Genomic DNA, 14,214 nt, shown 5'->3' with positions numbered 1-14,214 from the left:
GAAGAGCGAAAAGAGCCTACTGACCACCCGGTCCGGCACGCTGCCTAGCAGGCCAACCTGACACGCCGCTACAATCTGCCCGACTACTCTGACCGGGTGAGAGACCCATACACCCACTAACCGAGTGAATACTGACAGTTTGCCACCTCAGCTATCTACCTACACATAGTTGTGAACATTACATATATCACTTCAGGTTGTGGCCTAGTTCTCCCAGCCGCCATTGTTGGGACACATCTGCATTACAGTTTATTTCTACAAGCTGACCGCAGGACATACAGTTGCAGGCCAGGATACAGCAATGCCAACAAAGCAGGATTCCTTCTACTGATCATTTTGCCTTTGATATTCAGAGGGAGTTGTCTTTTGTCCATTTACACTTATGCCAATTGTTGCTATTCATTACTTCAAGCCTGCTCCCTGTTTAGTGTTTTAAAGGGGACCCCACCCTAATTTGCTACCATCAAGAGGAAAAGTGTTAAATCTCCTTTGTTCCTTCACTATCTTTGTGTTGCCATCCGAAGGAACTATATTCCACACCTTAACTCAACTTAATACCAACTGGGCTCCAATGAGCGCACAGAAAACACTTTAGTGTTCTTATCCACTTTCCAACCGCGCTATAACTGAAAGACAGCTACAGCGCAGTTGTCTAGCTCTGGGAGGGCGTCCATGGATGTCCTCCCAGAACATGCCCCCTGCGCGCACCCGGCACCGCCGCCGATTGCTGTGTTCTACGGACACAGCTGATCACGTGATACGGTAAAAGGCCAATCACAGCAGCCTTTTACCACGTGATCAGCTGTGTCCAATGGCACAGCAGATCACCAGATAAATACAGTTGTCGGTTATCGACATCACTTTCCTCACCCTGTCACAGCGTGAAGAAAGTACTGCCGAGAAGGGAAGGGATCAGCACTGATCATCAGGGCACTGATGATCAGTGCTCAACAGTGCCACCCATCTGTACCCATCAGTGCATCCCACCTGTGCCCATTAGTACCTCCTACCTGTGCCCAGAAGTGACTAGCAGTGCCACCCGCCTGTGCCACCCACCTGTGCCCATCAGCAATGCCCACGTGTACCCATCAATGCTGCCAACCTGTAGCTATCAGTGCCACCTGCCTGTGCCCATCAGTTCCACCCACCTGTGCCCAGCAGTGCCACCCATCAGTGCCCAGCAGTGGCACCAGTCAGTGCCCAGAAGTGCCGTCAGTCAGTGCCACCAATCAGTACTGCCCATCAGTGTTGCCTATCAGTGCCAACTATCAGTTGAGCATTATCAGTGCCAGCTCATCAGTGCCACCTATCAATGCCACCTATCAGTGCTTCCTATCAGTGCCCATCAGTGCTGCCTCATCAGTGCCCATCAGTGCTGACTATCCGTGCCACCTCATCAGTGCCCATCAGTACTGCCTATCCATGCCACCTCATCAGTGCCCATCAGTGCTGACTATCCGTGCCACCTCATCAGTGCCCATCAGTGCTGACTATCTGTGCCACCTCATCAGTGCTGACTATCCATGCCGCCTCATCAGTACCCATCAGTGAAGGAGAAAAATTACCTGTTTGCTAAATTTTATAATAGAAACAAAGAAAAACTTTTTTATACAAATTTTTTGCTCTTTTTTTGTTTATACAGCAAAAAATAAAACACCCAACGGGGAGTGCATACCACCAAAAGAAAGTGCTATTTGTGTGATAAACTGATACAAATGTCATATGGGTACAGTGTAAAGGGGGACAGCGCTGAAAGCTGAAAATTGTCCTGGGCAGGAAGGGGGGGGAAGGGCCCGGTAGGCGAGGGGTTAAAGGGACAGTGCTCAATTTCAAATGAGAATTCTCTTTCCTTCACATCTAATCCTTGCCATCTAGTTCTGAGGGCCCTCAGTGAGCTTACCTGTTTCTTGTTGGTTGTTTTTCTGCTCACTGGGGGATCCAGCACTCCCCTCAGATTGGAAGTAGCGGATTATTTCTGAAAGCCGGCCTGCTAATTATAAATAGTTATTGTTATTATTATACAGGATATATGTCACCAACAGTTTGCTCAGCACTTTACAATATAACGGGAGACAATACAGCAACAATACAGTTCAATACAAGAGTGATAGGAGGGCCCTGATCCTGGGAGCTTACAATCTAAGAGGGAGGGGCTGGTGTTACAAAAGGTAGTAACTGTGGGGGATGGACTGGTAGGAGGAATAAAAGATTCCATTATTAGCTGAAGGCAGGACAGGCTTCCCTGAAGAGATCGGTTTTCAGAGATCGCCTAAAAGTGTGCAGAGTAGGCGATAGTCTGATAAAATGGGGTAGAGAGTTCCAGAGGATGGGAGAAGCTCTGGAGAAGTCCTGGAGATGAGAATGGGAAGAGGAGACAAGGGTGCTATAGAGTAGGAGGTAATGGGAGGATCGGAGAGGACAGTTTGGGTGATATTTGGAGACAAGATTGGTGATGTAATTTAGGGCGGAGTTATAAATGGCTTTATATGTTATTGTTAATGTTTTGAATTTTATCCGTTGAGCAATGGGAAGCCAGTGGAGGGATTGGCAGAGAGGGGTGGAGGACACTGAGTGGGGGCCAGTGGAGGGATTGACAGAGAGGGTGGAGGACACTGAATGGAGGTCAGTGAAGGGAATGGCAGAGAGGGGTGGAGGACACTGAATGGAGGTCAGTGGAGGGATTGGCAGAGAGGGGTGGAGGACACTGAGTGGAGGCCAGTGGAGGGATTGGCAGAGAGGGGTGGAGGACACTGAATGGAAGCCAGTGGAGGGATTGGCAGAGAGGGGTGGAGGACACTGAGTGGAGGTCAGTGAAGGGATTGGCAGAGAGGGGTGGAGGACACTGAGTGGAAGCCAGTGGAGGGATTGGCAGAGAGGGGTGGAGGACACTGAATGGAAGCCAGTGGAGGGATTGGCAGAGAAGGGTGGAGGACACTGAATGGAGGCCAGTGGAGGGATTGGCAGAGAGGGGTGGAGGACACTGAGTGGAGGTCAGTGGAGAGATTGGCAGAGAGGGTGGAGGACACTGAATAGAGGTCAGTGAAGGGAATGGCAGAGAGGGGAGGCAGATAAGGAACAGTTAGTAAGGTGGATGAGTCTGGCAGCAACATTCATGATAGACTGAAGAGGGGATAGCCTGCGATGAGGTCGGCCAGTGAGGAGGGAGTTACAATAGTCAAGGCGAGAGATAACAAGGGAGTGAATAAGTTGCTTAGTAGTTTCAGAGGTTAAGAACGGACGTATCTTGGAGATGTTCCGGAGGTGAAGTCTACAAGAATTGGACAGAGATTGGATTTGGGGCTGAAAGGACAGATGGGAGTCTAGGATTACACCGAGTACCTTGGATGAGGGGAGGGACTGATGGTTGTATTGTTGTTCTTGATGGAGAAGTCGGGGGAGGGGGGGGGGGGAATAGTATGAGCTCCTTTTTGAAAAGTTTGATTTTGAAGAAGTTGAGTGACAGCCATGCCGGTATGTCACTTAGTAGGTTAGTAATGCGAGAGTTGCTTTATGATGAACGTTGTTACTTTTGCTCACAATTACTAAGAGTGATTATATTTGCTGCATATATCAGTGTCATTTTTGTTCTTTTTGACCAAATTACCTTTAATTCCAATATAAAGTTCATATTGGTCTATACTGACTTGTGTGTGAGTCCATCTTACAGGTGCCATTTACTTTGGTCACAAGAGCACGGTGGTGTCAGCAGAGGTTGGGCTTTCAACAAGAGGTCCAGATTGACAAGGAACCCAAAAATGACTAAGCAACCCTTGAGGAGGTCGTTCTACATTTGTTACCCCAACCGCTTCCCACCACCCTGGCCGTATGTGGACAGCTCAGAAATATTGCCCATTTGCTTGAAATTTGCAGATATTGAAGGTCACCATGACCACTGCTGATAATTATGGACGAGTGATAACATTCTATGGTGTATGAAACGTGATAACAATGTGTGGATTCCAATACCATCTCTATGCTGATGACACGCAAATCTGACATATCAGTATGGAGGTCACACACTGAACTCATGATAATTGCCCCCTCCCCCAACATTTTCATGAAGATCAAAATCAAAATCAAAACCTATTAGTCCCTTCTCTAATGCCAGAATGTTAGGTATAACCTTGGACTCTGACCTCTCCTTCCAGCCTCACATCCAATCAATGCCGAAATCTTGCCGCCTTAACCTCCATAACCTTCCAAAATACATCCCTTCCTAACCAACTCCACCAGCAATATACTAATCTGCTCTCCTGTTATCTCTCACCTTGACTATTGCAGCTCCCTCCTTACTGGCCTCCCTCTACACAAGCCATCCCACCCTCAGTCCATCATGAATGCTCCTGCCAGTCATCCACCTCACCAACCATTCAGTGTCCGCTTCTCCTCTCTGCCTATCCCTCCACTGCCTTTCCTTTACCCAATGAATAAAATTCAGACTACTAATAACAACATACAAAGGTTTCCCTGAGCTACATCACCGGCCACATCTACAAATATCACTCAAACCATCCTCTTTGTTCCTCACAGTACCTCCTGCTCACTAGTTCCCTCATCACCTCCTTCCATGGCAATCTCCAGGACTTCTCCAGAGCCTCTTCCATCCTCTGGAACTCTCTACCGCAATCTGTCCTACGCTGTCCACCTTTAGTGGGTCCTTTAGGGAAGTCTATCCTGCCTCCTCCTAAAAATTAAAATTTCACTTTCACTATCCCTGACAAAATATTCTTCTTCTACAAGGGTTACTATTTCAAACAGTCAGGTTTTCCTTGGATAAGCAGAGGTTTGTCCAAGATGGCGACTGGGGGGGCATTTGCCCATTGTGACATGTGTCTTGGCCAATGGACATAAGTGGTGCACAAGATTGGTGGCCAACCATCTCTTAGCACACAGTCTTAGGAAACACAACATCATTTGAGCATTTGTAATTTACATAATTAGTCCATAAAATTGCTACTGAGCATGTGCAAGTTCTTTGCTTGCCATGTAGGCAGGTGCAAGTTGACTTCCCTACACAGAAGGTGCTGTTGCATCCACCTTGCAGGGAGAGTGGAGGACTGGAGGAATATCCATTCTCTTAGGTCTCTGTATGTATCATGAGTTGGGCTGCTGTCGGATTGGACACTTCCACCCGGGTGACCTCTGTGGCCATCTCTAGCTTACAAAAAGCTCTGGCTCACTGCAGCTGGCACGCATTCTGCATGTGGCTGGATTAGGGACAGGAGATCACTTGACAGGGTGAGTGTGCTTAGAGTAGGAAAAGGTTCCAGAGTAAGAAGGTCAGCATGGGGATTGTCGCCAAAGCTCCTTGGGGAACTTCTCCGCTACTTGTGCTTACTGCATTTGCCTCCGAGCCTCTCTCTGCGGCCAGGCACTGCCAGCCTCTGTTCACCGCTATCTCTCTCTCCGTGCCGTCCCTCTGGGTGCTAACCGCCTGGGCCTTCCCCCATACTACAGCCCACATCCATACACATATTTATTTTATAACTTCCCAATATTCCAAGGTAGAGAAGACAGAGATGGTGGCATTGACCTTTGGTCTCCTCCAACACCTCACTGTGGCCACAGAGAGGATATGGAGGGAGAGGGGCTAATGTGACATTTACATATTTATTTCCTGTACATTGTCATAATTGCCAGTGCATTGACTGCATATTGCCCTTTTTACTCAGTGTTTGTTTTGGGGACCATATTATCCTCCAGAGGACTGTCTTTATTTCATATGCACACCACAATACAGCCTTCCTCAACCTTTTTCCCATGGAAGAACCCTTGAAAGAATATTCAGGTTTAGGGAACACCCTTCTAATATTGATAATAGCTGCAGCTTCGTGGTACCTTTTCCATCCTACATTGGTGAAGGGCTTCCTTGCACTGGTGGTCAGTGGAAAGAATGAGTTGTGTTGGTGGCAGAATTATATGGGCACCATCATCCAAGAGATCAATCCATCACTGCTCATAAGTCAGGGAAGCCTGAGAAACCTCTGGAGGAACCCTGGGAAACCTCTGGAGGAACCCTGGGCATCCTCTGGAGGAACCCTGGTGGAGAAAGGCTGCTATAGACACTTTTGTGGAGGCTTATAGGTTGGAATGCACTCCCCTGTAAATTCAATATTGTTCAGTTACCTGGGAGTTTCTGGCTCTTCTCAGTTTTGCAAGCCTGCAAAAAAAAAAAACATGCAATCATCATATTAGATCTAGATCAGTGATTCTCAGCCTTTTTTCAGTCAAGGCACCTTTTACAATTATACGCGTCTTGAGGAACCCCTTTCTTAAATATTGTAATGCAATGCTGGATGCAGTGACTAAAAGCAAGTCATATACACACAATAGACAGGTAGTCACACAGGTACTTTTAACCAGCATTTACACCGTTAATTATTCTAAGCATGTGAAAGACCCTCTACCAAATGAACACCTTCCCTGGCACATCATAGCATTCACTCAGCACTCCAAGAAGTAACAGAATCCAACTGCAATATTCTTGCGCTGTCAAAACCTCCACTTTTATTATCACACAACACACAGGAGGATATATCTTATAGTCATCACAATCTGCATAATAACACACACCAATAATAATGTGAGCATTACAGAATGAAATAGACACATCATTGGACAGCGTCACAACATAGAATTAATACAATACCAAAGTTATGGGAAGACGGGAAGGAACAGACCCCATCGGAACCATAGTGCACAAAGTGACCAATCAATGAGCCCATATAGCCTTGGCAAGAGTCCCAGTGTCAGAGCTGCTAGGAAGGCTCCCATCGATCTCTTTTAAACTCTCAGTTTTTCAACCCTTTTTCTTGGCAGCTTTCTCGAAGTGGGCGGGCGCCACACCCACTCTAGGAAGAGCTAGCAGAAAGGTTCCGTAATGATAATGCCTAGCCACTATATTGAATAAACAACACTATCTAAGGAGTCACAGATCAGATCAGCTTCTTATCTACCCTAAACTTACAAATTTCTACCTTCTCAGGCAAGTAGACATCTTTAAACAACTTATCTTCTAATGTAACATTTCTAGATGTCATAAACACGTTCAATGCCACAAACAAGCTCTTATCTTGCTTTAAGCAGTCTATTGTCTTGTGACTGTTCCTTTAGCCTAGAGAAACGACATCAGTCACTTCTCATGCTCCTGGCATTTGGGCAACGATGCTTAATTGTAAAAATGACCCAAGAAACAAAGGGTCCAAGGCCGACACATTTCATCGGCATTGCAGATATAAAAAACAAAATTAACAGTTTTACCTACATCAGACCACGAAGGACACCCAACATTAGATGTGATTTTTCTGTTCTTCGCTGGCTTGTATACAACTTTATGGGCATTTTTTAGGCATTTTTCCAAGGCCCGCGGAAGAAACCTGAAGGGACCCCATTGTGCCTGGGCACCCTTGTTGAAAAAGGCTGGTCAAGATATCTACTTTTATTTCCCAAACCTCGAGCCTTCTCAGGGGTCTAGTATATCTTAATAGAAGTTGAGATTGCACTCCTGAGGGTTGGGTCCACCACCCATCCACTGAGGGATTTATGTATGAAGGATCAGACTAAAGACGACTCACATTTACATTGCGATGGTGTCGCCATCTTCTACAAAGTGACAGTTTATGACTGGCCCATATCTGTCTTCGTATGAAGGGTCGGGACAAAGCTGAACTATATGATATAAAAAGAACATTTCTTGTCTGTTGCCAGAAGTACTGGAGGGTTCTTATACCCAGTCAGGTGTACACCCTCAGTGAGCATGCTCAGATGCTCTGTCTGCTCCCTCTCCATGTTCACTCCCTGTCCAAGCTATCCTTCTGCTTCCTGGTACTAGAAGACCCCTCTAGCATTCATGGTTCAGGCAACATGTCTCTCTCTGCTCTCCTCCTCAGTATTGGACAATTTCCTCCTACATGTCTGCTTCACTTCAACAATTCACACAGCGCTATACATGAATATATTGTACATTCACTTCAGTCCCCGCCCCCGAGGAGCGTATAGTTTAAGCTCCGTAACTCACATTCATACATACACATAGTAGGGACAATTTAGACCGGAGCCAATTATCCTCCCAGCATGTCTTTGGAATGGGGGAGGAAACTGGAGTAACTGGAGGAAACTCACACAGACACAGGGAGAACATGCAAACTCCAGGCAGGTGGTGCTGTGGTTGGGATTTGAACCGATGACCGGATGGATGTTGCCTGATGTTTGGTGCACAATGTGCTCAGCATCATCCAGGAGAGGAGTGCCCCCCTCTGACAGATATACAGAATGAGCCCCTTCCATACATGGGCCATAAAAGTCTTCAATGTGGTGACATTTAGTTCTCATATATATGGAAGATGTGAGCTCAGAGACTGGAGGTGGCATCAACATCGGCCAAGACTGAAACCCTGCACCCCTGTGAGCCCCCCCCCTCTTACCCCAACACTTACCCCAGCTCTGTCCTGTGGGGGTGGGGAGGTCGTTGTACTCTGTGTGTCTTCCGGTAATCGGACTTCCAGCTGTAATGTCGTTCCATCTGATAATTTCAGTTCATGATCCTTCCTCTGCAGAACCCGATCTCGTGCTGCGATAGAGAAGATTCCCAGATATTGTATATTGGACCATCCAGACAGTCCTGTCCTTCCTATATTCCTCTATTCCCCCTGTACTTACCTGCCCCCTCCTTGTAGTATATGAGGATCCCCTCCAGTCCTCAGTACTTACCTGCCCCCTCCTTGTAGCGTATGAGGATCCCCTCCAGTCCTCAGTACTTACCTGCCTCCTCCTTGTAGCGTATGAGGATCCCCTCCAGTCCTCAGTACTTACCTGCCTCCTCCTTGTAGCGTATGAGGATCCCCCTCCAGTCCTCAGTACTTACCTGCCTCGTCCTTGTAGTGTATGAGGATCCCCTCCAGTCCTCAATACTTACCTGCCTCCTCCTTGTAGTGTATGAGTGTAACGGAACCGACCCCAGACTGCGCTTGGGTACCTCCGTTAGAATACCGCTTCCCGTCCGAACACCGACAACAGACACCACAGCAGACCATACAAGACTAGAGGACATCAGTCTTGAAGTAAACCAGAGTAGACTACTTTATTTGAACACAGATACAAGATATATACACTCAGGGAACAACCCCCTCTCCCTGCATAATGACACAGGGAGGGGCAATCTACATTTAGTAAAAAGAGACACACCAACACACAGTCCCATCAGGAGGGAGGGCTGCTGGAGACACCCCCCACTAAGCTAATACACACAATAGAACAATGGGATGTAACCACATAACACCAAACAATCCACAACCCCCCACCCCAATATTAGGACAGATCACCCTGTACCCCTAACAGGCACAGGGTGACTTACACATAAGAGGGATATGGGGAGCTGAGAAAGGGGTCTCCCCACCTCTCCAAAGTGAGCTGGGTTCCATGGGCCCCCCCACCCAAAGTGACTCCTGTCACAATGAGGATCCCCTCCAGTCTAAAGTACTTACCTACCTCCTCGTAGTGTATGAGAATCCCCCTCCAGTCTAAAGTACTTACTTGCCTCCTCCTTGTAGTGTATGAGAACCCCTCTCCAGTCCTCAGTACTTACTTGCCACCTCCTTGTAGTGTATGAGGATCCCCCTCCAGTCCTCAGTACTTACCTGCCTCCTCTTTGTAGTGTATGAGGATCCTCCTCCAGTCCCCAGTACTTACCTGCCCCCTCCTTGTAGTGTATTAGGATCTCCTCCAGTCCTCAGTACTTACCTGCTTCCCCCTTGTAGTGTATGAGGATACCCCTCCAGTCCTCAGTACTTACCTGCCTCCTCCTTGTAGTATATGAGGATCCCCCCTCCAGTCCTCAGTACTTACCTGCCTCCACTTTGTAGTGTATGAGGATCCCCCCTCCAGTCCTTGGTACTTACCTGCTTCCTCCTTCTAATAGTATGTTATAATGCCCCCACCCCAGTACCTACCTGAGCCAGACATCTTTTCTTTGATGTCTTCCCACACCGGTGGTTTCAGGTCACACTCTGCAGCCTTATACTTTGAAATAAAAGGTTTAAACTTTTTGTGGACGTTATCGCTCCATGTTGGAACTATCTTTGCCAAGGTTCGGAGATGACTGGAGAGGTTCCTGGGTAAAGACAGTTTGATGACAGGAGTGGGGTGGTCTACATTTGGCCAAGTGATATCACAGTAAACATCGGACATTTCTTTTTCAACATTTTGTTTTATCTGTTCATCCTTCAAAATGAATGCCAGTATATGTGGGCTGATGGGGATTTCTACTGAATCTGGTATTTCCATATGAGGGCCTTCCTTCCCATACAAGCAATGACCAATGGATGGGTAATATGGGTACAAGGATATTGTCTCATTGTTTAGCACATGCTGCTTTGTCATCACCGTCCTCAGAACTGCAATAAAAAGAAATAAAATGCTTGTTAGAGGATAAGAGAGGCAGCAATAATCAGGGATACATCAGAAGTAGTGTTAGCCCTCTTGGCAACACATATAATACGATTATTATTTCATATCAGTCATTCTCAACTAGGGCTCCTTGAGAGGCTGCTAGGGGTTCCTTGAACTTTGGCTGATTAAACTCACATTCCATGATGCCTGCCTAGTTCCGGGTCCAACGCCACCTGACAGAGCCAGCTTCATGATGCCAATGATAGGGTGTCAACCAAAGTAAGGGGCTTTTCTCTGGAGCAGAAAGGTTGAGAACGACTGCTCTGTTGTAGGAGTCTCCAAACTGGGGTTATTTCCTTGGGGAAATATTTCATCCATTGGTACCAATAATGGGGCATAATTCCCCCCACTGTCACCAACGAAGGGACACAATTCCTCCCAATGACACCAAAGATGGGGCACAATTCCTCCCAATGACACCAACGATGGGGCACAATTCCTCCCAACAACACCAATGATGGGGCGCAATGGCAATGATGATGGAGCATTGTTTACTCTCACTGATGACGGGACATTTTCTACTCCTGATGGCCACAGTCTGGCCCCCCTAAATTCTGAAGGACAGCAAACTGGCCCTTTGCTTAGAAAGCTTGGAGACCCGGCTCTAGAAGGTGGAAAATATTGGCTTTTTTGTATTGGTGAAGCTTTTAGTAAAGTTTTGGAATAGTAATACAAAGTGTAATACAATGAAGCCTCTCTGTTTTCTCTCTAGCCTTTACCATAGCACTTCTGGGAGGTTAGGCTACTAGAGATTTAGGTGTCCTTTGCAGTGATGTTCTGGGGAAGTTAAAGAGAAAAGAAACATAAAGTACAGCTATGGCTTCTCAATAAAGAAGCACTTAAATATGCAGTAAGTAGGTGGAACTCTGTGGCCGTTGGTGCCGGTGCTTGATTTCTTGCAGAGCATGACCAGTGCCGGGACATGGTCATCCAGTGCTGGGACATGGTCATCCAGTGCCGGGACATGGTCATCCAGTGCCCGGGGCAAAGACGCCAAAATGCACCCCTCCCCCCCTTTCATGATGTACAAGGTTAGGGGATCCAATGCACAGCTGTCAATTGTCAAAATCGCTGTGCAGCTCCTGATCAGGTTTTGCATCGACCTGGAAGTGCGCAGTTTTTCGCAATGCGGTCCAACCACAAGAGGTAGGAAGGAGTGGGAGAGAGAACACAGCCCGTGCTGCCTCTTGGCTCTCCCTTTGCCACTCCCAGTGCTGGGCTGACAGGAGTGGTGATGCCGCTGTCACTACTCCTGTCAGCCTTGTAACAGAAGGAAGGCATCCCCATCCCTACAGCAAACCATTGCACCCAGAGCAGCCACCCCTCCCGTCTACCCCTTGTCCTGGCCCTGTGCGTGATAATATACAGTATCAGGTCTACCCCCTCCTGCCCCAGACATTACCATCCCCCACCCCCAGTGCCCTCAGCCTCTATCCCTCTCACCTCCTGCCTGGTGAAATGTGACCAGCGCGGCTCTTTCATCCGATAACATCTCCACATCTTCTACACTCCCTCCTCCGTCCCTTGCACTCTCGAAGTAAAGTGTGAGCATGTCCTCCAGGGTATTGGGGGGGATCCCCTCCACTCGGACACTTCTGGTTTCTTCCAGACTCTTTGCTGTTAGTTTATGCTTTTTTATTCTTGGGCTACTGGAGAATTTTTCAATGAAATCTGCAATATCTGTGAATAGAGACATCACATCCCAGTGAATACGTAGATACACGTATATTCCCAACCCAGCCCTAGTATTCTGGCATTTGCGGAAAGATCATGGAACTATTGGCTTACATTTATGTGCTGATTCCCTCTAGTGTTCTCTAGAATTGTTACATTGTATCTCTTATTACAAAGATGTATGTATTTCCTTTGCTTCCCAGTTCCATCTAATGGCCATAATGTGGTAGTTTACTGTCCGTAATAAAACAGCATTTATGCAGGAGCTATATGATTATGTGACATCCGGTCACATGATCAGAAGCCCCGCCTTCCAGCATCTGAAACCCCCGGAAAGGGCTGGGAGGTGCCAGTGCCAAGGGTTTAAAAAAAATGAAAAGTTTATGTACTGGGGAGATGTATTGACTATGTTTTGTATTCTATTTTGTCCTGATGTGCATTTTTACATTTCGCTCAGTTTCTCCATCTAGCCTGAGGGCCAGTGCACACCAAAACTAAGTGTGGGGACCAATGGATTGTTAATGGGGCCCCAAATGCATCTCACAAATGCAGTGCATTATGGTACGGTAGTTGCATGCAATTTGCAGTGTGTGCTGAACAAGTAGGTCTTGCAGTACTTTTTCCACATTCCAGTGCATTTGCAGCCCATTCAAATGAATGGGCTGCAAAACTGGACCACATGGGAACATGTAGGAAACACACGGGAAGGAGCATGTTCCGGTATGAATCGGCCCTGAAAGTTGCTGTCTGAAGCCTCGGAGAGGTCCCATTACTGGACCTGATGGGCAACATAAAATGGATTAAAGCCATCGCCCTCCCATCTATATACATGCATGCCTCCTGCCTGGTTTGGTACTGATTGGATGTCGGTGGTAGCGATACGTCAATAGTGGTTCCCAATCTGTGGAGTGCAGTTCATATGTGCAATTATTCTATTTATTTTACCCCCATAATGGTGCAAACATCGGCCGCACAAGGTAAGGCCTGTTAGGGTTGGACGCCTTGACAAGACTGTCTAGCATGGTAAAGAATTAGTGAGCAGTTCACAGGAGGGTCCTTCTCCAAATGTTGGCCCTGCAACTTCCCTCACATCAAGTCACTGATTAATGTAAAACGGAGGAAAAAGAGAAATATTTCCACAGCCCAAACCAACCAATCACATGTCATCTTCTGCTCTCTAAGAAGAACTCTAAGATAAAACATGGAATTTGATTTGTTGTTATGGAGTTGTTCATAAATCGTTGTCTTTGTTGGGTGTCTGACCTATATCACGTGTGAAGGTGATGACGGCAGATTGGACCTCTGGAATCCTCTCTATGTAGAAGTCCGTGTCCATGGATCTGTCACTGATATTCTCCACCAGAAGGTTCAACATCTGAGGATTGTGGCTGTCCTGGATGTTGTCAATCAGAACCAGAGAGGACGAGTGGCTGGGTGACACCTCTTCTTTCTCTGGAGTTGGTTTCCCTGTAAAAATTGGAAGGAATTATAAAACTGCATTAAACATGGACATATTACTGCTCTGTCCCAACTATCTCCAACCATCCATAGTTATCCTTCCCATTATGTACATATAAAGCTCAGCCATGGGTCGTGGTAACGTCCTCCTTCCTCCTCCAGAACATTCTCAGCTTTGTCTGTGTTTCCCATGACAACAGTTGGCAGTTTATTTTATTTTTCTGGAATTACATTTTCTACCTGTCATTTGTGGAACCCATTGAAATGTTATTACTTGCAATACATTAAAATGGACATTAGATGATGGTGGCCTGCCATTCAGGGTCACTCACATGGACAGAACATCTCTGTGACCGAGGGTAAGCGGGACAGAACACCCAAAGCAGATGGCAAACACACAAAGCTTTATTGAAACAAATAACAGTCACTCAATGGGGACATTGCAGGGTGGGTGACCGCATCAATGGGGGAGTAGCACAGAGAGAGAGCCCAAAATACTTGTAATCCAGCCCCGGTGGGCAAAGTTAAAGTCTCTACAGCAGTTTGTAATCCAACAGTGAGGTAGAGGGGCAGTTCACAGACATTTCAGGTAAAACAGGGGGGAGCATGCACTCACACAGTGCTGGCATGCGGTCT

General features: G+C 46.9%; 1 protein-coding gene across 2 annotated transcripts in view; it reads right to left on the bottom strand.

Annotated features, from left to right (window-relative positions):
- LOC149434650 (protein mono-ADP-ribosyltransferase PARP14-like) overlaps positions 1-14,214 on the bottom strand; it is a 152,737-nt gene that overhangs the window by 98,355 nt on the left and 40,168 nt on the right. Inside the window, exons 10-15 of one of the 2 annotated variants that reach the window (XM_089663557.1) lie at positions 13,384-13,587; positions 11,890-12,126; positions 9,948-10,391; positions 8,436-8,569; positions 6,127-6,160; positions 1,901-1,990 (exon numbers count right to left, since the gene is read on the bottom strand). In XM_089663557.1, coding sequence (XP_089519683.1) covers positions 1,901-1,990; positions 6,127-6,160; positions 8,436-8,569; positions 9,948-10,391; positions 11,890-12,126; positions 13,384-13,587 — 1,143 coding nt within the window. The remainder of the gene's footprint in view (positions 1-1,900; positions 1,991-6,126; positions 6,161-8,435; positions 8,570-9,947; positions 10,392-11,889; positions 12,127-13,383; positions 13,588-14,214) is intronic. The other variant, XM_089663558.1, reaches the window with a different exon arrangement.

The sequence above is a fragment of the Staurois parvus genome, unplaced genomic scaffold (genome assembly GCF_062004578.1).
Source record: "Staurois parvus isolate SC_StPar_1 unplaced genomic scaffold, SC_StPar_1.0 ptg001719l, whole genome shotgun sequence".
Classification (NCBI taxonomy): domain Eukaryota; kingdom Metazoa; phylum Chordata; class Amphibia; order Anura; family Ranidae; genus Staurois; species Staurois parvus.
The sequence above is the reverse complement of the archived record's forward strand: the minus strand, read 5'-3'. Positions and strand labels throughout refer to the sequence as shown.